We start from the raw sequence: 26,918 nt of genomic DNA, 5'->3' as shown, positions 1-26,918 counted from the left end.
ACCTACAGTGTGATGTCCCTCAACTATGTAGCTGAGGGAGCAAAATGATGAACAAGACACACTCCCCACTGTTTGGACGAACGGAGGCAAGATGGTGCACTTCCGGGTTCTTCATCTCCGCCCCCCTCCCCCCCACCAGCTTTTCCCACGGGCGGGAAAATGCAGCCGGCGACCCGGGAAGGTGCAGATCAACTGGGCATGCGCCAGGTGACATCAATCCGAAGAGACCAAGATTTACCTGGTCGCACCTGCGGAATGCCCCGACACGCCCGTGCCCCGCCTATTGCCCTCCCACTCCTAGAAAAGCCACTCTTGGCCAGTGAGCCACGCGGCCTTCTCACAGCCCCACTCCTGTCGGGATGTCAGGACTGTGGGAACTCCTCCGAGAGCTTCACTGGGGGGACTCTGTCGGCCTCCTTTGCCGGAGGCCGATAGACTTCTCCCCCACACCTTAAGTGACCAAAAATAAACTTGCAGTTTTGCTCCTACCCTTGCCTGGTCGCTGGTTCTTTTGTGCCCGCTCGGCTGGTCTTAGAAAAACAAATCACCTACCTCCAAGAACCTGTCAGGTAAAGGCTTTTAAAAATAACTGAGATAGCCAAGAGTGTGGTGTATAAAGGATGCTACTTTGGTCCAGGAAGACTACTTGGAGGAGGTAATATTCGAGTTTTGTGAGCAAGGGAGAAAATGGTAGAAGGCAACTCAGAGAGAAAGGCAAATTATTTACAATTTTGTGGACACTGAAAAAGAATGAGGATTTTATCCTAAAAACAATGAGAAATAATTGCAGGTCGTAAACAGGGGAGTGGCAAAATATAATTTATTGTTTGGAAGACATCATTCTGGCTACTGTGTAGAGCAGAGGTTGGCAAATGTTTTCTGTAAAGGGCCAGTTAATAAATATTTTAAGCTTTGCAGGCCAGATATTCTCTATTGCCACTGCTTGACTTTGTCATTATAGACCATAAGCAGCCACAGACAACACATAAACAAAGGCATGTGGCTGTGTTCCAGTACATTTTTATTTATAGGTACTGATATCTGAATTTCATATGATTGCCACATGTCAACAAATATTATTCTTATTTTGACTTTTTGTCAACTATTTTTAAAAAGCTAATAGGCTTATGAGCTGAAACAAACAAACAAACAAGCAATTGTTTAGATTTGGCCCATGGGCTATAGATAGTATGGCATAAAGAAAGGACAGAGAATGGAGAGGCAGCAGCAAGACCAGTTAGGAGGCTGATGTGGGAAAGGACGGCAGCTTGGATGAAGGTGATGCCAGTGAAAACTATCAAAAGTTAATTCTGAAAATCTGTTGTTTTTTGAGACAGAGTCTCGCTCTGTCACCGAGGCTGGAGTGCAGTGGTGTGATTTCAGCTCATTACAATCTCCACCTTCCTGGTTCAAGAGATTCTCCTGCCCCATCCTCCCCTGTAGCTGGGATTACAGGCACCTGCCACCACACCCGGATAATTTTTGTATTTTTAGTAGAGAGGGTTTCACCATGTTGGCCAGGCTGGTCTCAAACTCCTGACCTAAAGTGATCTGCCTGCCTCTGCGTCCAAATAGCTGGGACTACAGGCGTGAGCCATCGCACCTTGCCTGAGAATCATTTTAGAAGCAAAACCATCAGGGTTAGCTGACTGAAAGCATGAGAGGCAAGGAAAAGGATGAAGAATGACTGCTTAGCTTGAAAAACTAGGCTAGTAATAGTTTGATTTCCTGAGACAGGGAGATGTGGGTAGAGCAGGTTTGGGGGGCAAATCACACATCAATAGTGTGATCCCAGACAAGAAGGAGAGAAACACAGGTTTCCTACGGTCTTCTGAATAAAATAAAGGATGCTCAGTTCACTTTGAATTTCAGATAGTCAGTGAGACATTTTTTAATGTAAGTATGTCCAAAATACTGCATGGAACATACTTATACTAAACAAGTATTCATTATTTATCTGAAATTTAAATTAACTTGGCATCCTGTATTTTTATTTGCTAAACATGGCAACCCTACAGGGAGTGGGGTGGGGTGGTGGTGGTGGTGTGATGGACGGTATGTAGGTCTACAGGAAAAAGAAACCTAAGCCCAAGAGGCGAAAGAGAAGGCTTCTTACAGATGATACCCCTTAGAGCAGATGCTAGAGCAAAGTCTAGGAGTTGGCCAGGTGAACCAGGAATACAAAAACAATCTAAACAGAGAGAAGAGAATGAGCATGCTACCCTCAGACATTTGCAAGTCATTAATGAGGCTAGAGCCTCAAGGGAGGAAAGGAACATCAGAGGATGAGGCTGAAGAGTTTCTCACAGGGCTTCACTTCACAGAGGTTCTCTAGGTACAGGTCAGGGTGTCAGTACATTTGCTGAAGTTCAGATTCCCAGTCCTCTCCCCAGGAGCCTCAGCAGGTCTGGCCTTGAGAGCCTGAGGTCTATGGTGATTCTGACGAGCAGCTAATTTGGGGAAAGCCTGGGTTAAATAATCTGGGAACTCTTCCACCTACAAATCCCGGGAGCCAAACAAGTTGCTGCTGGCTGTAAAAGTCTTGAAAAGAGTAATTCAGATAATCAGAGGAAAGGAAGCATTGAATAACTGTGCAGCCTCCCATGGGGACCCTCTAGAATGGAGCTCTGTCCATTTGGAGGACAATAGGGAATCCAGAATGTTTGTCAAAGGACCAGTCCTGCTCCTGAATAGTCACCCTGTCTAGCACCTGGCTCTCATTTGGTGCTATCTCCCAGCTCTGTGCAAGTAGACCAGACTGTGCCTTCCCCCTGATGCCTTCCCCCAATGCCCCACCCCCTTCCCTCCTCCGCCCACAACCACCACTGAAATGATTCCCCCAAATGCAGCTATTACTGTGACTGGAAATCTCTTTACTGCTGATTCTTCTAATGGAAATGTTCCTTCCCTTTTCGGCTGCTTGCAAAGCCACTCGTGACTTCCCTGGGTGCATGAGAGCAAGGCTTTGTCAGCCAGCCACCACCAGAAGGGAGAGGATTCTGCCCCGCCTGCTCCCACAACACCCACCTGCCTTAGACTCAGTCTCTAAGAGCGCTACTGTCCCAACTGTCCTCAAACAACCCCGGAATTCCCTGCTTTCCCCAGCTTCCCCCAGCTCCAAGAGAATGAGCAGACATCAATGGTCAATTTCATCCTTTTTCGCCTTGGTGGGGAGGAGGGGAGGTGGAGAGGAGGCACAAGAGGAGCATAAGGGAGTGGAAAGAGGGGGAGGGGAAAGGAAATTTACATTCATTATTGATTCATACCTCCACCTCCTTCCAAAAAAAGGATTCCAGGTGACGAAGAGGCACAGAGCCCAAGCGGTGTGCCAGACACTGCGCTAGGTGCTTTGCACACACTATTTCCATAGGGATCACACAGCTTAATGTGAGTAAAAGGTTAGCACAGTGCCCGGTGCTGACTAAAATGTGGTTATGGAGGGATCTCCAAAACTAAGTGACTATTATGTTTTCTTCACTTTATTGATGGGTAAGCAGAGGCTCGGAGGAGTGGTATACATAAATCTAAAGCTAGGAATTAGCACATCTGGGATTCGATCCCAGGGCTTTTGGTCCTCAGACCTGGCAAAAGTCCCACTCAAGCACACTGCCACCATCAGAGGACCTGAGCTAGAGACTTGGCTGTGCTATGGATTAGCGGCAGGACCTTGGAAAATGTACTTGTCTTCGCTACATAGATGGAGGAGTTGGGTTGCATCTCAAAGGCATCATTTTACCTTGTTCTAATAATCTAGAAGGATACACTATATATTTGGATTTTTACAGCATTATAATATATTATGTGTGTGTATGTATAATATAGATCCCATATTCAAGGAGGAAACACAAAAACTGCACAATGATGCTAAGAAGTACTGAGTGGACAAATTTGACAAGGTTGAGCAGGCGTAAGAAGCAAGTTCACCTAGCAGGATAGCAGCTACATCTCAAACACCAGACACCCTGATCACTTCCCAAAAAAGGACATAGAGCTTACACAAATTTCTCAGAAGACAAGATCACTGGTCCCCTAGTAAACACTTGGCAGAGCATAAGGTGACAACTCTTTGGGAATTGAAAAATGAGATCACTTGGACACAGGAAGGGGAACATCACGCACCGGGGCCTATTGTGGGGAGGGGGGAGGGGGGAGGGATAGCATTAGGAGATATACCTAATGTAAATGACGAGTTAATGGGTGCAGCACACCAACATGGCTCATGTGTACATATGTAACAAACCTGCACGTTGTGCACATGTACCCTAGAACTTAAAGTATAATAATGAAAAAAAAAAGGTTGGGAGGAAAGAAGCAAAGGGAAAAAAGAAGAAGGAAAGGGGATGGGGAAGAAAGGAGGGAAAGTGGAAAGAATAGAGGGAGGGAAGGAGAGAGAAAGGAAACCAAAAAGGTACAGAAACAGGAGTTTGCTTGTCAAGTGGGTCCAGGAATAACAAGAGGCCTCTGGAGAGTATGAGACAAGGCCTGATGCTGTCTCCGCAAAGCAGCAAGGAGCAAGCAAAGAGGCCTGGGGAGCTGCTGAGTCAGCTCCTGGCAGCACAGAACAAGGTGCTCAGTCCCTTGGGCCTGTGAGGCTGTCACACCTGAAGTTCCTGTATAAGAAATGCCTACAACTTCTTGTTAATGAGAAGAGGATGACATAAGAAGTAAGAGTCTAGAGATGAAAAGTTGAGAGCATCTCTTGTTCTATGCAGCATGCAAGGCAGACAGAACATAGACTACAGAACCAGACAGACCTGGGTTTGCACTAAGCTTAGCTGTATAATAGCTGTGTGATCTCGGGTAGGTTCCTTCCTCCTCTGAGCCTCAGAGCTCACCCTATGACATGGGATGAACTACATCTGTCCTTCAGCACTGTGGAAAGAATAGATAACAAATGTACCATCATGGCACCTGGGGCATAGTACATGTTACATAAAATGCTCACGGTTTTCATAGCCTATCCTATGCTAAGATGATAAAGTCCAGTTACATTACAACTCTGGAATTCCAACTCCTCCTGTCCCCAGTTTCCCAGCTGCCCTTCCCTAAGATGGAAGGAAAACACATAGGGTTCAGTAGATCTGGGATCTGGCATCTGCTTGACCACAGGCTTGATGACCTTGATTTCCCCATCTTTATATAGATGTGTTTCATTTAGATAATGTCCTAAATTTTTCCATTTCTGATATTCGATAATCCCGGAACCATGGTGTATCATTTCCCTGAAACTTCTATTGTCTCTCTGTTTGCTACAATGCAAACGTTCTAATCATTTACCTGCTTTCCAAGCTGCTCAAGACAGAGTCTTCTCCAAACACAATGATGTTTCCTTTAATCACATTGTTCTTATTCGCTATCCTGCAATCACCCCAAAATAACCAGGAGACAGGAGAAGGTAGCAGCAATGGCTACTGGCTACGGGTGCTTAGAAGAGGGAAGGTTCTGTGGGATGGATGGTGTTTAGGCTCACCCTTAACAGGGGAGTGCAATTTCAGCCCATCTCAAGTTTTGTCTACTGTGGATTCTGGGATGACACTTAGCAAACCCAGAGTTCTAGTTCTCTAAGATCTCCTGCACACCTACAATGTGCCAAGTAAAGGGTGAGTCACCACAGCCCCAGAGATGAAGGAGGTACATCAGCTGCTCACAGGGTACACAGGCAAACAGTGTGAGACAGATGAGGAAACATACAGCATAAATTCTGGTCTCACTCTGCTCCAAGCCACCCTTACTTTTCATCAGTAGAGACTCCTTTGGTCTTTCCTGCACCCATCGTTGGGCCTGTTTGGAGCAGTGTGGGAAATTCTTGTGAAACATAAGTCAGACCTTGGCACTCTTTTGCTTAAAATTCTGCAGAGCTCTTGATTTCACTCAGAGTCAAAGCACAAACCTTGACAGTAGTTTGTACGGCCCTACACGACTGGGCTTTCTTTACTTCTCTGACGTCCTGTCCTGCCACCCCTCCTCCTCCACCATCACTTGTTCACTGTATTCCAGCCACACCGACCTTCATGCTGTCCCTTGAAAGGTCCAGGTGTGCTCCTAAACTAGATTATCCAGCTAGGAGCTATTCTCTGCCTGTAATGTGCTTTTCCTAGATATCTGCTTGGCTAACTCCTTCGCCTTACTTTAGCCTTTGTTCCAATCTCACATTCTCAATAAGCTCTTCTCATTCTATGCTATTTAATATTAAAACCCATCTCCTTATCTCAGAACTCTTGAATCTTTTTTCCCTTAATTTTTCCCTTTTCTGTAGAATTTTTCATCTTCTCACATACTACATAATTTACTTATTACGTCTGTTATCATTGTCCCCTCCCTAACACACACACACACATAAACACAGAGGGATAAAAGCTCTCTGAATGCACAGATCTTTGTCTTTTGTTCTCTGATGTATCCTAGGCACACAGAACAGTGCCTCTCACATCACTGGTGCTCAGTAATGCAAAGGGCCTGGCTATGATTATAGCAGTCTTTATTGATAGTGGGCACCAAGGCTCAGAGTGTTCAACTCTGGTACAGAGGGTCAGAAAAGGCTTCAAAAATAAGCTGACACCTGAATTCGGTCTTGAAAGGTAAGAAGGCATTTCCCCAGTGGGTGGTGAGGTAGAGGTGCCGAATAAGAAGGAAGGGTTCTTAGTAGAGAACAATCTGGCAGAGCATGATCACGGACCTTGTACTACTACGATAGGGAGGGGGAAATTCATCATCTTCAGAACAATGGGGAACCAGTGAAGTGCTTTACAAGAGGATGGCCATTATCAGATTTGGGCTTTTAATAAAATCACTTTGTCTGCAAGTACAGAGGATGGATTAGAGGGGATAAGACTAGAGGTAGACAGACCAGTGTGTTGACTGTTGAAATTGTAGTAGAGAGAAGTGTTGAGGCCTGAGCTTGACAGTGACTGCAGCACTGGGGATGAAGTAGTTTCCCTTCATAGTTTGTAACCTACAACATCCTTGTCAAATCGCAACTCACAGACTTGGATGCTTATATATTCTAGTATGCTAGTAAGAAAGCTACACATATTTCAGTTTTGAATCTTGCATTGTGTAGTCACCACCCACTCCTTTTCCATTCAAAAGGGAGTTCTTTTGGGGGGCTATTGTCCAAAAGAGCTATAATCAGTAGAGAAAAGCCAGTGAAAGGAGAGAGCAAGTACTAGAAAATAGAACAACTCTCATTGAGCACTGCTGCCTGCCTCTTTCTGGGGGCAGAAAGGCTGTCTGCTCTGTTGCAAGGAAAGAAAAACCAGTTCTCTCTCTCACCATAGTTAATCTTTTGTTGCCACTAGCTGGTCAGTATGAGAACTTGGGAGACTATCAGCTCTGGAAAGGAAGCCTCTTCTAATGCTGCTCTACCCCAAGGTTAAACCTGACTCTTTTTTTCCTTTCCTGGAAAAGAGCAGACTTCCTCCACCCACCCCCAAAGGTACCTAGGGTGACAGGCAGTAAGGCTTCCTTCTGCCCCAGAACAAAACCCATCAACTCAGGTGCTTAGGATAGATTGGTGCCAATCAGTTGGATACTCAGGCAGGAAAACCAATTCAATTTCCCTAAAGAGATTTTTCCTTGTAGATTTATTTATTTATTTATTTTTTGGCAAGGGGAGAAGGAAAGAGTGTCCTCCTTTATGATGTTGAACTAACTTGTAGAATCTGCGATGTGTTTAAACCCAATGGCTCCTGTGAGAGGCCCAGCAATGTGGTAGAAAGAGGCAGTGTAGGATTCAAGACAACTGGGCTTAAATTTGGACTGTAGGGTGGGTTTCTCCCCTTGTCTAGACCTCAGTGTTATCATACAAAATGGAGGGGTTGAATTCAGTGCCCTATGAGTCTGTGATGGTGGGAGCCCATCAAAGTCCATGGTTGCAGTGACAGTTTTCCAGACTTCATTCAAGAGGTCGCTGTCAGTTTATTCTCCTCTCCCCACATCACACACATTCACAATGGCCTATGGCAAACAAGGTTTAGTGTATAACAAAGCAAGGAGGTGAGAAGCAGGAGGCTTTGCCAGCCAAAGGCCTAGTCAATCCTGCTGCTGTATCTGCTATAAATTAAAATCACAGAGTAGTTTTGCAGACTGAGGGCCCAGTTCAGGAAAATGATCAAGCCGTGGGTCACGCCAAAGCTTGCAGAGCTCTGCTGCCTAGGTTGGTATCACTGACCCCTGAAGAAATAGCAAATCTGGTCTGCCTTGACCAAATCTAAGCCTTGCTAATGGCTGAAATGAACTCTCCCCTCTCTCCGCCCTATGCTGTCTCAGAAACATAGTACTTTCTGAGGGGAGACAACATATTTCACTCTGCTCTGAGCATTAAATAAATTTCATCAGCTTTGAGATGGAAAGAAGTAGGGTGGGGTATGGAGTGAGGGAAGTAAGTGGAAAAGAGTAGAAGAATTAGATCAGAGGTCACTAAACACCACCTCGCCCAAGACCCTTGTTTACAATGTCCCAGAAACCTACACCATCACACCAAGATGGGAACTTAAAGTTTGACTGCTACCCAAATATCTCATTTAGCAGTAAGGGACTTGGTGACTGAATGAAGAAATAGCATACATTGTTTTAAACATATCTTTGTTTTGAGAAATCATATTTTCTTGCTTTTCCATCACAGCATCTTTCTCACACATAATAAAAGAACGGCGGAATTGATGCTAATGAACATTCTGTGGTCAGAAAACCCTAGAGAAGACACAGCTTATGACTATTTGTAAGCAATTTTTCCTCCCTCCCCCCAAAATATTACCACCCACTTTGATTCAGCAAAAGCAGGTTAAAGCAAAATTGAGTAAGCACTCATTGCCCACCTTTAGAACCAAACCAGAAAGCAATAAGGGTATACAACTCAAATGTCTGCAAGGGTGTGGGTCCTTTCTTCAAATGTCTGCCAAACAGAGGTCCAGTCTGTGCCTGAATACCTATAAGGTGGATTGTATTACCATTAGGGGTCAGCATACTGGGTTGTTGGAAAGCTCCAGGGGACACAGCCTCCTGTAGGGCTCAGCTCTATCCTCTCAGATTTTTCAAGACATTCATTAGAATCAGATACCATCCCCTTCTCCAAAAGAAAACATACTCCTCATTTGTGTAGACTTTTCTTTATGGACAACGTATCCCCCTGCCACACAGGCTGGATTACAGTGATATGGGCACAGCTCACTGCAGCCTCAAACTCCTGGGTATAAGTGATCCTCCTGCTTCAGCCTCCCAAGTAGCCACCACACTCAGCTCATTGTTGACATTTAAAGGAAGCTTCTCCAGCTCTCCGTGGCTAAACTCCCTTCTCCCAACAATTCTTCTGGCCAGGTTCCTGGCCCTTCACTCCCTCAAGGAACCCTTGCTGACTTGAACAAGTTGGCATTTCAAACCGAATCTTCCTCCTCCTTCCAGGCCATAAGCTTCTTGCATAAAGCATCCTTTGGGATGGTCCTTTGGGACCACACCAGCTCTATGCATGCAAGTGTACTTAAACACAGACTAATGAATAGCTTTTCTTTCTTCACACTCCCTCCCCCAAATACAGAGCACACGCCTCTCCTGTCAGGTTGATATGGCAAGCAGATTACTAAAAAAGTTGACAATGAGTGCTTATTTAATTTTATTACTTTTACCTGCTTTTGCTGAGTCAAAGCAGTTGGTAAACAGTCTTGCCTGACCACTAGCAAGCACAGAAAAAAGGATGACATTTCCCTGCCTGTGGGAATGAAAGCTAAATCCACAAGCAGACCCCGGGGGCCGCCTGGGGGTAAGTGAGGACTGAGTGACATGCAGGTTCACCTTAGAAGCCCTGGGCTGGCAATTGTTCCTGCCCAAATTCTTTCTTTTCTATCAGTCCTTCCCACCACCCTCATGTTACCAGTAAAGGAAAACAGACAGTACAAAGCAAGAGGAGCTATCAGAGTCACGGAGTAGGTCAGGGCACTTCAAGTTCATAGAATCTTTACACGAAAGGATTATTTTAGAGCTCATCTACCCACTCATATTGCAGCAGAAAGAATTGAAGCTCTGGGGGATAAATGACTTATTCAAGGTCACAGTGAGCCAAGCTGAGATTTCCAGATCCTAACCAGCATTAAATTTCTAAGCTGCATTTTAGCATTCAACTTTTCCTCATTTTGCCTATTAAATCCTCCAAGGCTTAGTTCAGGTTCTTTCTGGTCCAGAAAGTGTCCCCAATCTTCTCCAAGTCTACAGAAATGCCTTCCTTCCCTGATGCTACAGAATGTATCATCTCCATCACTCATTGGCCCCAATGAATAAAATGCCCTTTGATATCCAAAAGTCACGAAACTTTGAGCTGGAAGCGTCATTGGATGTCATTTAATTCATGTTTCACTTTCAAACTTACACAGGTCAGTTCACCAAGGTAGCTGAAGTTCCTTTGGAGAAGAGTTCTTGTCTAACAATCCTGATGATTGTTATCCCTCTCTACTCAGCACCATAACCTGCATAAACTTCATATTTGGTTCAGAATGCCAGTTTAGCAACCTACAAGAATGTAGGTGTCTGGCAGATCAGGATTCCAGTTCCAGGTCTGCCATTTATTCCCGGTATGACTTTGGATTAGGTGTTTGACCTCTCTAAAAATACTTCATCTGACAAATGGGAGTGACAGTAGAGCCCACTCCATATATGTTATGTGAATTAATAATACAAGGCAGGAAGAAAGCTCTTAGCATCACATTAAGGATTCAATAACTATTGGCTATTCCTTGATCACTTTCAGGGAGATTCACTTTGTCAATGTCATTGACTTATAATCAGATCCTAAAGAAGAGTCCCAAGCAAACAAACTTTGGAGATAGTTCACATCTGAAGGAAACTTTCATCTACTTAAGGTAGGCTGAAATTTGATAGGGAGACTAGAAATACAAAAAGGAAAGGATCTGCAAAAAAAAAAAAAAAAAAAAAAAAAAAAAAAGAGACTTGCTTCCAGAATGGGCGTTATCAATAATAGCTGCTAACTGAAACAAAAGAGGCAGAATGGAGGGAGGCAGGGTTAAGTGTGAAGGTGACCTTGGTACATGCAGATGGGAGATAGTATGTGCAAAATTACCTTGAGGTCCCCTACTTGAGTTTAAGCAAACTGAGAATTCTCCCTTTTGTTTGTCCCCCTTTAATACCAGGGATGGTTTACCCCCACTAATTCTGGTCCCAGGACCCAAAGTGACCAGAGGGCTTTGGTGGACACCATCACCCCCTAGTGGTGGCTTCACACTCCCCACTATTGGCAGAATTTGGCATTTACCAACTTTGCATGCCCAGCTGTGGCACTGGCCATGTCCGAATCCCCTGAACTGACAAGCTGATAGTGAAAGCTGCCCAACTCGCCAGAGACAAACGCTAGGCAGGATGTTTAAAAGTCTGGGGATGGGATAGGGCTGCCTTGGGACAATAGAAAGAGATGGCCATAAATGACGCATAGTATCAGCCCCAACTCCACCCCTCCCACCACCCCCACCTCACCCTCCCACTCCCCAACCCCCAGCCGCCACCAACTCTCATTTCCGGCCAGCTAGGCCCTCCCAGAGCTCATTGTGCACTCCGTGTTTACACACAAACAGTCGAAGACCAACACAAATAAAAATCCCACGTCTCCCTACACAGCTCCTGCTATACCCAGCCATCTGGTGACTACCTCGCTAGCCAAATCCCCGTTGGGAGCGCCTAAAGCTGCCAGCCCAGGGCGCTAGGGGGAAAAGGAGGAGGCAAGAACCCAATCCCCCGCAAGCATCCAAAGGGCTCAGCGCTGCCAAGGAGGCCAGCCCCGTGCTCTCCAAGGTGCAGAGGGTCCCAAGCTGCCAGACGTAGGGGCCGTGCCTCAGAGGAGGGGGAAGACTCCACGTGCAGGTTGTTGCCAGGAGACACTCAAGCAACACATGGGTCCTGGGGGAATCAAGACTTCTAGTTCCTCACTCAGCTCCTTACTCAGCTTGTCCCAGGCTCACAGGCACCCATCCTGTTCGAAAGCCAAAGTTAAAAATGGCAAAGATTGTCAGTTCCAGGAATCCCGGGGCACCTATATAGGTGGCTGGACCAGGTCCTCCATATCCTCGAAGACGTGAAATGCTCTGTGGTCCTCACTGCCAAGTCAGGCCATACCCAAGGATCGTCTCATCCCTTCACTTGAATGGCCATTTGGGGGGCGGGAGGATTTCCACCCCTCATCTCTCAGAGTACCCCGAAGTAGAGAGATCTAAAGGATGAAGGGAGAAGGGCAGGATTGGAAGTGGTAGTGAAGGGATACCTTCTGTGTCTCCAGAAAGACCCTTCCCCACGCGGAGGTGGCAAGAGCCAGCGGTGAGCCTGAGGTTAGTCCGGCGGCTCTCTAAGTAACACCACCTCCACCCTCCTTCCCTTTCTCGGACAGGGGCAGCCCCATGGGTGCACGTGGGAAGAGTTACTGGTCTGTGTGTGTCCGCTCGCGTGTATGCGTGTGTGTGTCTGTTTGTTTGGTGCGTCGCACCCCAGACGCGCCGCCCGAGGGGAGTCCCCGCGGACCCTGCAGGGCGCTCCGCTGACTCGCCTCCCGGAACGCTCGGCATGTTCAGGTTACAGCCTGCGAGGGCGGGTACAGGCGCCCGAACCCCGAGGTTCAAGCTCAGCGGAGGAACCACTGGCACTCGCTCAAATCCCCAGAGGCGGTAGCTTGAAAGGATGGGGAGTGGGTCACAAAAATACTTTTAACAATATCAGGGCTACCAGGAGAGCGGAACCTAGTCCGCTGATTATTCTGTGGGTCTTTTCAGGTGAGCAAGGAGTTAACCTCGGAAGTTCAGGGATCGTAAAGGTTATCACCTGGAAGGCCCGTCACCCTGCAGTGCCCGAGGCGGATCCCGCCGAGGCACAGACCCGGGGAAGAAGAGCTCTGGGTCTGGGCGAGCCCCCGGTGCCTCACGGGCGCTGTTGTTGGCCAGACTCCGACAACCAATACGGCGCCGCGCCCCCAAGAGGGGAGGGGAGAGCGAGCAAGCAGCAAGCGCGGAAGAGCTAAGGGGAACAACATTTTTGTAAACGCTCTCCGAGATAATTAAGCTATCAATTACCCGGGTGGGAAATCAGCTGCGCTTCCCACAGCTCCACTGAAGGGCCAACTCCTCCGGGATTCGCGCAGGGAACCAGCAGGCAGCAAGCTGCTGGCGAACTTTTCTGATTAACTTTTCCGTTGGAGCCCCCCACCCACACCCGTCTCCTCTCCTCTCCTTTTTCTTGTCTTTAAGTTATTATTATTAGCCCAGGGAGTGAGCTGCAAGGACAAACCTGCTCTCTGCCTGGAGGTGGGTAGAAAGGGAGGGCGATAACGCGGGTAGAGGGAGGCTCTAAACGTGGAGACCTCGGACTCTGAATCCCAGTTCTCAGGAACCACTCAAGTCTCTCCAGCCCCATTTCACAGATGGCCAAAACTGAGGCCCAGAAAAGGGAAGCGACTTGTCCAAGGTCACTCAGCCCATGCGGAAGCCACGCTTTTGCGGGTTGAGCGATTCCACATGGAGCTACTCCTTTCCGACTGTCATGAAAAATCCATGTGGAAGGGCAGAACCCGCAACTCCGAGGCGAGAGCGAGGGCGCGGTGACGGCGGGTGGCCAGTGGCGTTGCCTGGAGGAGAAGTGGGCGGCTCGACCCGAAACTGGCTTAGGATCTGGGATGCTCCGGCCCCTAGCCAGAGCACCTTCAGCGAATGGGGTCTCCGGTGTCCGGGATGGATCAGGCAGAGCTCAAGGTCCGGACTGAGAGGCAGAGGGGCAGGTTCCCACCTCGGGAGGGTTGGCACGCCCCCAGGCTCCCGCCGCGCGCTCTCCAGGACCTCCTCCCCTACGCTCCTTTCCAACCACCTGTGCGACCTCCGGGCCCCTCCTCTACCCTCTGCCAACCCCACTCGGGGCAGCCCCGGGCGGGGATCCCCAGGGCGCCCCCACCCGTCCGGCCTCAAGCAGGGGCTCGGGGTTCCTTGGGATCCAGCGTGTGCCGGCGCCCAGCCTTACCCAGGGTGAAGAAGGGCAGCTCGGTGTTGTCCAGATCGTCCTGCACCGCGATGCGCCCCGGCAGCTCGTTACGCACAAAGAGCAGGAGGCGCGACTCGGCGGCGGTGCCGGCAGAGCCAGGAGAGCCCGGGGACGCGGCGGCGGCGGCTCCGGCCCCGGTCCCAGCCCCGGCCCCGGCGCGGGCGCCGCTCCAGCCGATGTCGCTCTCCCGCAGGGCGGGCAGTGTGGACACCGTGACGGTCTTCAGCCGGCACGGGCTGTCGGGCTCCCGCGAGGCAGCGGCGGTGGCGCCGGCCAGCAGCGGCGGCGGCGGCAGCAGGAGCAGGAACAGCAGCAGCAGCGGCGGCAGTGGCGGCGGCCCCTGGTGGAAGCGGAGCCTCGGCCGCCCCCGGAGCCCCGAGCCGGGGCCGGGGCTGAGCCGGGCGCCGGCGGCGGCCATGGCGGGAGGGGCTGCGGTGCTGCGGGTGACGGCGGCGGTGGCGAAGGAGGAAGAGGCGGCAGCGGCGGAGACGGCGGACGCCGAAGCGAACCAGGACGCCCGAGCTAAGGAGCGGAGAGAGCCGCTCGCCAGCAGCCCCCAGCTCCGGGCTCCGCCTCCCGATCGGCCCTGGACCGCCCCCCCGCGCCGCCTCCCCGGGCCCCGCCGCCCGTCCCCGGTCTCCGGCTCCCCCCGCAGACCCCGAGCGTTTCGGAGGCTCCGCCCGGCCTCGTGCAAGTCCCAGTGGCTCCCTCCCCTTTCCCAGGATCCCCCAATCCCGCCTTCACAGCATTATTTAGCCACAACGCCCCTCCCTAAACTCCCCAAATTCACAATACTTAGGGCCCCCTCGGGTCCCCCCAAACCCCCCTGACTCAACCCAGCTCTCCTGGCTTCACCCCACCTTCGGCTCAACCCAGAGGCTGCACCTGGGGGCGCGCCTTGGCCCAGCCTTGCTCAAGGCCCCGCCTTCTTGGGGATAGGGAGCCCCCGGGATGGCCAAGACTTAAGTTTGTCTCCCCTTAGGCCCAAGAACAAGTCCTGTCTCCAATCTCCTTCCCTTTTCTAGTCTCTGAAATAACTTCCTGTGGCCTCAGGGCCCCCTTCTCACCCACTTGGCCACAACTCCCGCATTCATTCTCCCACTGCCCGCACCCTTCCTCTCCCTTCCTTCCAGGCCTTGGTGCTAGCACTAATTGCTAATGGCCAGAGGGGCGTCGAACTCCACCGTCTAACGCCGACCCCCAACTGACTGAAGCCGGGCTGTTCTGGCCCCCTAGCTGCCGCCCTGTAAGTCAGCCCACTCACGCTCTTTTATTTTGGATCCCTGCTCCCAGCTTCTTGGCTGCTTCTGCTCTCTGTGTGAAATTCCTGAAAAGGGTGTGAGGTAGAGCCCTACTATTCTGTCTGTCCTTGGCTCCCGGGGCTTTTAGATCCTCTGCCCAAGTCCCAGAGAACTGGAGTGCTCACCAATTCTTCACCAGCAGTCTTTCTAGACTCAAGTTGAGTTAGGTCCTCAGACACAGCACCCTTTGGTCTTGGGCTGACTCTGTCTCTGACCCACATACCTGAGACCTTCCAGGGAGCGGACACCTCTGCAGGGGTCAAGTGCCCGTGCACCCCCTTCCCCACTCCCCTGCTTTTCTTCATCTTCCCTGTCTCTGTTTTCTGTTTCATCTCTCCATTCATTTCCTTCCTCCTCATCTTAACTTTAATCTTATAAATGCTTGTTCCCTATAATTTGTGAGCCATTTCTCATCTCAGTCTAGCTTACCCATCTGCACCTTTTGTGCTGTCTCTCTGCATTCACTTTTCTCTTATCTCTTCCCTCTTCTGTCTCTTTCCCCCTTTCTGTCTTTAACCCTTCATATAAATTGCTTTTCTCCTCTCTCATCACATGTTTTTAATGATGTTGGATAAAGGCAGAGCACTGAAAATAAGGAAAAAAGCAAAAGCTGTTCTGTGACCTTGGACTTAATAATAGTGTTTTTAAAGCATTCTCCAACTGCTAGACATGTACATATGTTAGCTTTTCTACATGACCACCATCCAACAAGATGGATATTTTGATTCCCATTTTCCATATGAGGAAACTGAGATCAGGTGGTCAGGGAGGTGAAGGGATTTTCCAAGGTCATATAGCTAATGAGCTGAAGAGCTGAAATTTGAACAGTAGACTTCAAGCCTTGACTATTTCCCTTAAAGTACACTGTCCTCAGTGACCTTGGAAAACCCCACCCATCAAAGATGCTGTAAAAGGTAAATTGGCATGAGCACAGTTGGATCTACTTCCTTGTATGGTTTGTAAGGTATACTTCTCCCGTCTCAGTTTACTAATCTGTAAACCCAGAGGGTGTGTGAAGGTGGGGGTGGAATCTGGCCTTTCAAGTCCTCTGATTCTAAACGGTCTCCTGCCTCTCTGATGCCTGCTTGAGTTCATTTACTCCTCCAAAATAATGTCACCCTGCCTCCCTCAGTCTCTCCTTTGTGTACTTACAATCCGCCACTATCCATCGCAATGGGGCTTTCTGATTCTCTATGCCTCTTTCTTCAAATATGCTGACATAGTCCATTTATAGAAGAGCACACCAGGAAAAAAGGGCTCCCTTATGTAAGGCAGAGTCTGTACAAGTCCTTCACGGACCTCTGGTACAAAGGCCTGTCAAACGAGACCAACATTTTCATTCATTCATCACCAAATATTCAGGGTGCCTACCAGGTGCTATATGGAGATGCAGGGATGGATAAACACAACTCCTGCCTTTGCAAAGCTTATAATGATTGGGGTGAGGGGGTGGGATGCTGGAATGAAACAGGCACATAAATATCTCAGGTAACAGGCAGGCAGGCAGACATGTGTTTCACCAAGACGAGGTACTTGGAGAAATCAAAGAAAGCTTCCCAGAGGCGGTGGCTTGGAGTTGAACCATAAAGATTAGTAGCAAGGGAGTGGGCATTGTAGGTTAAAGTTGGCACTTGGCATTCTTTGCAACTGCTTAGTAAGTGAATAAATCCCTTTCCTACATCAGAGTATGTTTTATCTTTTAAAGCACAGCCCACCTCCCATGAAGAATATTTCTGGATACTTTCTCAGCCTCCACTGCAGCTAGGGCTTGGGCACATGACCCGGGCTTCACCAATTAGATTCACCACCCCAGATGCTGGAAAATAAGCCAGAATCAGGCAGAATCCATCGGCAGCCAAAAGGGCAATAGTTGGGGCAATTACATCCAGGTGTCTCTGCTAGCCAAAAGGTTCTAACAGCACTATTTGGAGCCCAGTGACGTCTATGTCAACAGTGTGAAGTGCCCTATTTATGCTTGGCTGCAGCTGAAACAATATCTCCACCAATCCAGTTCTGTGCTATGATTTGGAGTAGTGCTCTTGACTTCACGCACTTTAAAACCATATCCCATGCCTTTCTGGGGATTCTAAGGAATCTGATAATCACTTAACTGAATTCTGAATTCTCTTTCTGCTTAAATTATCCAGGATTGGTTTCTGTTGCTTGCAACTGAAACACCTGGCTGAGAACACGGACTATGGAAACAAAGGGAGGGCAGAGAAAGCAAAGTGTATGATGGGAAATTAAGCTCAGTGAGGGGGAGAGGGAGTAACTGAAGACAACACAGAAAAGGCAGGCAAGGTGTACCAACTTTATTTCATAGAGGGAAATGACTTATGTTTCTGAACACATGCTCTGTGATCCAGAACTTTTTGTAACATATCAATGAATGATGATAACAACTGTTGCCTTGTGGTGGCTGTGAGGCTTTAGAAATAATTATGCAAAGTATTTAACACATAGTAGGTGCTCAATAAATTATAACTACTGCTTTGACATATAATCTCAGCAACATTTGGAGCAAGGCTTTTTATCCCTATTTAATAGATAGGAAATCTGAGGCTCAGGGAAGCTGAGAAACTTGATTTTGGTCATGGAGTTATCAAGTGGTGAAACACAAGAATACCTGGCTCCCAAATCTTTGCTCTGTCACAGAATGCTCCTCCTGGCCTCAGCCCTTTGCATGCACCTTATTCCCAGTATGCTATAACTTCCCTACTCATACTTGAATCCCCTGTCCTATGACTACCACTTTTCTCCCTCTCAGCCCCTCTCACCCATTCTCCTTTCCCCTCTTTGTTCAGTTATATTTCATTATTGATTTAATTTTTTCTCTTTTAGGGTTCCCTGTACTCCCATCTTTGACTCCACTGATATAAATTTTTTTTTTCATTCTAACTCCTTTCCAATCTTTCTAGCAAATGCTTCCTCTTCTTTCATCTTTCATATTTGCCTTTCTAGGTAGTTTTGAAATATTTTTTCTATCCTCCTTCCCCCTTTGCCATTCTCTACTCTGTTTTAAAAATCCCTTGTATTCGGGCCACCTGACTGAGACTGCCTAATGTAGGTGAAAAAGCCAGAGGCCCAAGAGGCTGGTTGATTTTGGTTTAGAAATCATCTTTGCTATATCTCTATGGAGTCAAGTCACTTTATAGTTCCTACTAGGTCTTTTGTTTTCTCATTTGTGAAATGGGGAAAGTAGTACCCACTTCTCAAGATCATTGTGGGAATTAAATGAGATCATGTGTATGAAACTGTCTAGCACATATGAGGCTCTCTTGAATGGTGTAAGTAAATCCAATCATCTTATGGATCTCAGCCACTGTTTTCCACTCCAGCCTCATGTCCCATAAGCCCCACCACCACCACTTGATTCCAACCACATTGATCTCTTTTCTGTTCCTGAAATACTTCAAGCTCTTGTTGCCCCAGCATCTTCAAATGGACTCTTTCTTCTGCCTGGAGAGACCTCCCTCAGTCTTCACTAGCTATCTTTTACTAGTCTCTAAGTTTTGCTAATTAAAGCACTTTCCCTAACATGACCACCCATCCAGGCTAAGTTAGCCTCTTGCTGTACTCTCTGTTACATCCTTTCCTATTTCCTTATAGCCATTTTAATTGCACTCATTCCATATTTTGATAATTGTCCATTTATTAGAGCATTTTCTTGATGCATATGTTCCTTACTAGATTGGGAACTCCCAAATATCAAAGACCAACTGTGTCTTGCTTACCGCAGTGTGCACATCAGCTAGTACAGTAACCTACATAGGGTAGAGATGCAAAATAAGTATTTTGCCAATGAACCATCACATATTTATTGAATTTTTACTGAGACAGGCACTGTTTTCACACTAGCCGCACTTTCACAGATAATATAATTTAAATTTTAAAACAAAAACCTCCCCGCCCCCTCTGTCTGGCAATTCTTCCTTCCCTTCTTTCTTTCCTTTCCTTCTTTCTTTCCTTCCATCCTCCTTTCTCAGCTTCCCATGATTCAAGTAATTCTTTTTTAACAGTCTTTCTTCTTAAGCCTCCAGATGATCTCTAGAACATAAATAAACTCTAATTGAGGAAAAGAGAGTGCCATCTTCTGCTCCATCTCTGCTCTATCTAAGCTCAATCTTCCATCAATTCTTTTCCTGTCCACGAATCTCCACCATTTGTTTTCTCATATTTCAATCACTGCCTTCTCGATAACTCATATTGTCCTTTTAATCCTGCTTTGCTCTCTGCAGCACATTGACTCCATTCATCACTCAGCATATCCCATTTCTCTTCATTCCCTTCAGCCACCTTGCTCTAGACACTCTCTTGACCTGAGTTCTGCCAACCTCTTAACATCTTGACCTATGCCAAACCCAGCACCATCATCTAGTTTAGCATCAATGACAAGACTAAGGTCACTCCTGAAACTTTTCTTTTTATTGTTGCAGGATCCAAAATAGATTGCTGTAAATATGGCTATCACTGCTATTTAATTCTTTGACTCTGAAAGCCCTTCTGGTGAGTTAAGTTCAAATTATTTTCTCTACCACTTACTAGTTCGCTGATTTTTTAGTGAGACTCATAACCTCTTTTAGACTTAATTTCCTCACCTGTAAGTGGAGGTAATGGGAAGGCTGAATGAGCCAGCAGGTATAAATGAAAGTAGCTAGTGCTGGCCAGGCCTGGTGACTCAGGCCTATAATCCCAGCACTTTGAGAGGCAGAGGTGGGTGGATTACTTGAGGCCAGGAGTTTGAGAACAGCCTGGCCAACATAGTGAAACCCCATCTCTAGTAAAAATACAAAAAAAAAAAAAAAAAGTAGCTGGATACGGTGGCATGCCTGTAATCTCAGGTACTTGGGAGGCTGAGGCAGGAGAATTGTGTGAACCCAGGAGGTTACACTGAGCCAAGATCGGGCCACTGCATTGCACTGCAGCCTGGGTGACAGAGATAGACTCTGTCTCCAAAAAAAAAGAAAAAAAGAAAAGTATCTAGTGCTGTCTGGCGCATAGTAGGTAGCTACTTTCCACCTCCAAATGTCTATTTATTTGGTCCTTCTGTGACCTCTGTCTCTTTACATTCATCTCTCCACTTCTCATTTCCATTTTCAGAACATTTCCACTATGTCTCATTTAGAGCAAACTTTTACCATTGTCTCTAACTTCTCTTTCGTGAAAAATGAAAGAATATTTTAATCACCGTTGTCGTTCTTCATTTCCACTTGCATCTGTTTGACTGATTTCTGCTTCAACCCAGCACTTCTCTGACTTTTTCCCTTAACAATTCTCAAATTTATTATCTTTTTTCTCCAGCTCATACCTTTCACTACCTCCCACTTTCTCTGTCCCCAGTCCTCTAAATCAACCCCTTCTTGTTGTGATTTACTGCAGTCATTTCATACCCTTCTTACAGTCAAAATCCTCACAATACTCCTAAAGTCTCTTTCCTCACTCATCCTTTTGCATTTTCTTTCTCAAGTCCACTCAAGTTTAATTCATCTTCATGATTCATTTGCTTGCACCCAAATCTCTGTACCTTTTTGCCTACTTAATCATTTAATCTATTCGAGTTTCCTTTCGCTTCTGTTACACTGTCATCTTTCAACTTTAACACATATTAATGAGTGATGTTTCTTTGGACTTTTTCTTCATACAAATCCTAATGCTGGTGTATTTTAAGGATACTCTTCCTGGATCCCATTGATTTTAATTCTTTTCTGGAATCTTTTCTCTCTGGGAACCTGCTTTAGTTAGAAAAAAAAACAATGAAAGGTCTGCAAGATCTGCTCTGTATTTATTCAAGCTGAACTGCTAACGTGGTGGATTTGAATGTATTTTACTGATGAAAAGTGTAAGCTTTATTCTCTTCTATAGAGTACTGGGTCATTCTCCTTTCTGAAGCACACCATTTTTATCATTATTATTATATTTTGAACTGGTAAAGGCGATATCAGCCTAGATTCACTGCTTCCATAACATTTACTGAATGCCTACTATGTGTTAAACACAAGCTATTTTTTTTCTTATTTAATGTTTGCAGGCCTGTGAATTTGGGATTTTTAATCCTTGTTTTACATGTGAAGCATTGGGAATACATAGAAAATGTACAGCCTGCAATATGTTGGCAATTTATATCAAATAGAGTCCTTCTAACTTCTTTGAGTGAGACAGTAAAGTGTAAGAGTTAAGAGTTGCATCCTTTATAACAGGGATGGTGACAAGCACTTTGGAAGAGTGTTATTTGATATTTGATATTTGTCTTCCCTCCTAAATTATAGTTTCCAGAAGGGCAGAAATTCTATCATTCTTGTTCTCTGCTGTCTTATATCTATTAGGCCATCAATGATTATTGTTGAATAAAGAAGTAAATAAATGAATGTATGCTAAAAGTACTCTTTTTTTTTTTTTTTTGGCATAAGACAACAACTGGCTTTGAATTTCAGCTTTGCCATGTAAAAAATTTGTGACCTTGAACATCCTAGGGAGAAAGCAGATATCTTGTGACATTCTGCATCTTTAAACTTTGCTGATATATGCTGTCCTATACATGTTGTTTTTAATTTTTATGTAATATATTTTAGCAATACTCAGAGCCAGGAAAGCCAAGGTTCAAATCCCAGTTCTCCCACCCCCTAGCTTTAATGCCTTAGGCAAGTTAGCTATCTCTTCAAGTATCACTTCTTCATCTGTAAAATGGAAATGATACTACCTCTCTACTATACTCATGGGCAGGTGCCAGTGTAGTTGATGATCTGGAATGAACACACGAGAATGCCTGATTTCAAGTCGTCTGTACTTTTTACTACACAAGAAGTCTCATTGCCCTGACGTCCAACTCTAAAGACTGCTCTCATTGTTTCTCCCACTATCTTTTTTTTTTTTTTTTTTTTTTTTTTGAGACGGAGTCTCGCTCTGTCACCCAGGCTGGAGTGCTGTGGCCGGATCTCAGCTCACTGCAAGCTCCGCCTCCCGGGTTTACGCCATTCTCCTGCCTCAGCCTCCCGAGTAGCTGGGACTACAGGCGCCAGCCACCTCGCCCGGCTAGTTTTTTGTATTTTTTAGTAGAGACGGGGTTTCACCGTGTTAGCCAGGATGGTCTCGATCTCCTGACCTCGTGATCCGCCCGTCTCGGCCTCCCAAAGTGCTGGGATTACAGGCTTGAGCCACCGCGCCCGGCCCATCTCCCACTATCTTAAGAGCTTTGTATAAACTTAGCTCCCAGGACCATGCCTGGATGTTTCTCAAGGAGGCAGAGGCCATCCCCCACTCCTGACCCAGTTATCAAGCTCTATTTGATGACTATTGTATGATAATCCGCAGACTCAGCAAAGCTGGGGCTCTGCAGGTTCCCTGTGACTCCTGAAGCTTCAGTCTCACTCCATCTAATTCTAAGAGGCTTTCAAAGAAATCTACGGAAAGTTTTGGGAAGTCCCCCTGTCCTCCCAGATCTAGGGCATTTTTTTTAAAACTAAGGCTCTGGTCTACAGAGAGAAAAAAAATGTAAATTCAAAAGAGCTCCCTCTCTTTTCTCACTCCTTCCCTCCCTCCCATTTCTTCATCCTCTCTTCTTCATGGAATACTGGGGAATACTATTTTCCAGCATATGGATAACAATGATGAACAAGACTTAAAATGGTCCCTGTACTCATGAAGCTTACAGTCTAATCAAGAGATAGACAGATACAAATATCAAAAATAAATATGTGATTAGAAGTTTTTAAATGTGCTATGCTGAAAAGGTATATGATTCTATGAAATAGAATAATGAGAGAGGTCTTCATTTATATTTTGGGGCTAGGTAATGTATCTCTGAAAAAGTCACAATTTATTAGAAACAAAGATGGATGAATAGGAATTGTTATGGCAAAGGAGAATTCCTATGGGAATTCCAGGCAGAGGGAGCCACAGGCACAAAAGGCTGTTAGAGAAAATGTGGCAAGTTCTAGGAACCAAACATTTGAAGTCAGTATATCTGCAGAGTTGAGAAGGAAGACTAGAAAAGAATGAAGGGAGTCTTAGAAAGTTAGTTTGGCTGAAGCTATTCAGGCTTATGTAGGCCATGATAAAGAGTTTGGATGTAATTCTAATTTAAGTGGAAAGCTATGGACAATTTTAAGAAAGAGAATGACATAATCAGAACTACATTTTTTAAGTGTTACTTTGGATCTAGGTAGAGGATGGATTGGTGTAGTGCAAGAGACGATCAAGGAGTCTAACATGGAGCCTATCACAGCTGTCTAGATGTGAACCCACCCAGGAGGCTGACTTACATTACAGCCTTTTCCACCATGGGGTCCTGTAGCTTGCTCACCCTAACAGCGGAGAATTCATTATGTCCACTGAAAACTGGTTCCACTTGTGGTTGACCTTGACCAAGAGAATGTACTGATTTATATCTTCTTTATTGAATGTACCATGTATTGATTCAAATTCCATATTCCGGGGAAGCCACATGGAGCAAACTTTATGAAAATGCTCCAAGTCTCTAAAGGCATCTTTTTCTCCCTTTCAAGGAATGACTGTCTTGTCAGCTGCCTCTACTATTCTCTGCCTGGGTTTTAGAAGCAACAACAATGAGAAACAATAATTAACAATAACTTCCATTTACATGGAGTGCTTCTACATTCATCACCATGACATTTGATTTCCACAAAACCTTGTGAAGCCAACAGAACAGGAAATTTTAGCATCAATTAACAAATCACAAAGAGAACATTCAAAGATGTAATTTACTTGAGGTAGGGCAGATAATAATTGGCAGAATCAAGTCCTGAATCAAGTATTACAACTCTTCTATCTTCTTTTCATGGTAGAGTGAGCATGGAGCACAGATGGAGGATAAGCTCATAAGTTTTGGCATCAGATTGGTTGTCTAAGTTCAAATTCTGACTCTGACATTTGCTGTGTGACCTTAGGAAAAGTACTTAACTTCTCTTTGTTAAGTTAAGAAGTTAAGGGCCGGGCGCGGTGGCTCAAGCCTGTAATCCCAGCACTTTGGGAGGCCGAGATGGGCGGATCACGAGGTCAGGAGATCGAGACCATCCTGGCCAACACGGTGAAACCCCGTTTCTACTAAAAAATACAAAAAACTAGCCGGGCGAGGTGGCTGGCGCCTGTAGTCCCAGCTACTCCGGAGGCTGAGGCGGGAGAATGGCGTAAACCCGGGAGGCGGAGCTTGCAGTGAGCTGAGATCCGGCCACTGCACTCCAGCCTGGGCCACAGAGCGAGACTCCGTCTCAAAAAAAAAGGAAGTTAAGTTAAGAAGGTTAAGAAGTACTTAACTTCTTCTAAGAACTTTGGTTTCTTAATCTGAGAACAGGAGTGCCTACCTCATGCAGTTCGATGAGGATTAAATGAGCTAGTAGATTAAAAGCATGAAGCACAGTGTCTCACCTATATTAATAATCAATAAATGTTCACTATGATCAACAGCTTCAATCATCTTGATCAAAAGCCACAGTAGCAAAATAAAAGTTGCTGCAGATTTGCTATAAGGTGGCTTAGCTTAGAATAGTAACTCTGCTGCAGTATCACGAATAAAATATTTAATCAGTGGCTTAGTTCTTCATCTGTAAAATGGAAATAATCATATCTAGCTCACAAAGTTGTTTAAAAAATAAATAACAAGAGAAATTGCCTAGCCCCAAGAATTATGTATTCAATACATGTTACTTTCCTTTCTGTTTTAACATTATTTCCCCTAGTAAGACTTCTCTGATGCCCTAGACTGGGTTAGGTACTCTTCCTCTCTTTGCTCTTAGCACTTTGCACTTACCTGGAGCAGAACATAGCTCATGCTACAATTAATGTATCTACTCATCTGTCTCCACTTTGAGAGTGGAGCTGCTCCATGTGCCAGTTAACTGTTCTAAGCACTTTGCAAATCACAACCTAGTTAATCCTCATGTGAACTCTGTGAAGGAGTTCATGATCACCCCCCTTCATACCAATTAAAAAATAAGGCAAGGAGAGATTAAATCACGTGTCTCAGGTTGTATGTCTGGCAAACGGGGTGCTCACTTATTCCTTCTTGTTGGATCATTCCAGACACCATCCCCTGAAAGGGGACTCTCATGGCTCTTTTCTCCAAATAACTCACTCATTCACCATAATTTCCACATTGACATTTTCTCCATCACAGCTGATTCACTGATTGATTGGTGGATAGACACCTCTCACCAAAATTAAAGCTTTAAGAAGAAAGATATTTTACCTGTCTTGTTCATTGTTGTGGTACCCAGCTGTTAGGATAGTCCCTGACACATAGGAGGTGCTCAATGAGTATTTGCTGAGTAAATGAACAAATGCATGCACTTCTTAATTGCTTCATTTATACTGTAACTTAAAAACAATGACCTATGTCAAACCATATGTCTATACACTCTTGTGAAAGTTTGTAGCATTTTAAATTGGAGATGGGTTAAGGATGAGGAAGACTGTAGAGACGGGAAAAGAGTACTCCCTTCTGCTCTGCACTGAGTCCCCTGGACTTAAATAGCATCACTTGTCTCCCAGCAGCTGGCCAGCAGGTGGGGAGAGACCCTCCGCTCCGAAGGCAGGAGGAGTTTCTGCTCAAGGTGACAGGAGCAAAGCAGGAGGAAACTGCACAGGAAGAGATATACTGCAGTCAAGGCATTAAACTTGAGGTTTGTGATGCCCACTAAGATTCACTGGGAAAAAATAATACTTGAAAAAAGTGTAATGTCTAGTATTTATCACCTCAGTCTACTGGTAGTTCATTCTCTCTGACATCTATGGAGAACTAATATATTGTCTAACACCTACCCTGCCACCAATGCACTATGCACTTTTTTTTTGTTAGCTTTCATTCTCACCTGTTATTCTCTAATTAATTTTTGTTGCTTTAGGTCTTATGTAACCCATTAGCATGACATTCAAGTTCTCAAACAGCCTTTCTGATCCGCTTTCTTGTTGTTTTTGTTCCTACAACCCATGCCCTCATCAAAATAAATGTCCTTACTATTCTCTGTACACATTCCAAATTCCCTGTTACCTCAGTCTAAATTGGTTTCCTCTGAACAGCACTCTGCATGCACATAGAACAGCCATCCTTCAGGGGCATTTTTGATTCTCATCATAACCTGTATATGTAAAAGTTTTTTCCCCTTATATGTGATTATTCATCAGATAACTTATTTAATACATTTAGTAATTTCTATCACACATGCTACTGTAGTCAAGGCTGTGATGAGGATAACTGTGATGAACAAGACTGAAAATGGTCCCTGCACTCATGAAGCTTACAGAAAATGTTCACTGTCTCTCCTATCACTTCCCCAGAGCCCACTGATGTTGATCTTGGCCATGGGACATGAATCAGCTGGTGAGACACTGGCAGTCATGATGCGAACCGAGGCTTGCATACCAGGGCTTCCTCTTTGTGTTTTTGCATTGCCGTGAAAGGAACATGCTCTGCCTTGCTTGCTGGTCCAAGTAGGGTGACAGACATAAGAGCAGACCTGGACCTAACCTGAAGTTTGAAGACAAGCCTCGCCAAGACAGCATAAATCAGCACATTCCCCCCGCCCACTTTCAGATGTTTGAATGAGAATAAAGGATTGCCACTTTAATCCACTGTTTCAAGGTGATTTTTAT

General features: G+C 45.9%; 1 protein-coding gene across 3 annotated transcripts in view; it reads right to left on the bottom strand.

Annotated features, from left to right (window-relative positions):
- Positions 1–14,535, bottom strand: part of ASTN2 (astrotactin 2) — a 997,023-nt gene extending 982,488 nt beyond the window's left edge. For all 3 annotated transcript variants that reach the window (XM_023223654.2, XM_023223656.2, XM_023223655.3), the window contains exon 1: positions 13,993–14,535. In XM_023223654.2, coding sequence (XP_023079422.1) covers positions 13,993–14,431 — 439 coding nt within the window. In that variant the 5' untranslated portion in view covers positions 14,432–14,535. The remainder of the gene's footprint in view (positions 1–13,992) is intronic.
- Between the last annotated feature and the right edge of the window lie 12,383 nt (positions 14,536–26,918).

This window comes from Piliocolobus tephrosceles, chromosome 14, assembly GCF_002776525.5.
Source record: "Piliocolobus tephrosceles isolate RC106 chromosome 14, ASM277652v3, whole genome shotgun sequence".
NCBI classification, from domain to species: Eukaryota; Metazoa; Chordata; class Mammalia; order Primates; family Cercopithecidae; genus Piliocolobus; species Piliocolobus tephrosceles.
Note: the sequence above shows the minus strand (reverse complement) of the source record. Positions and strands in the feature narration are given on the sequence as shown.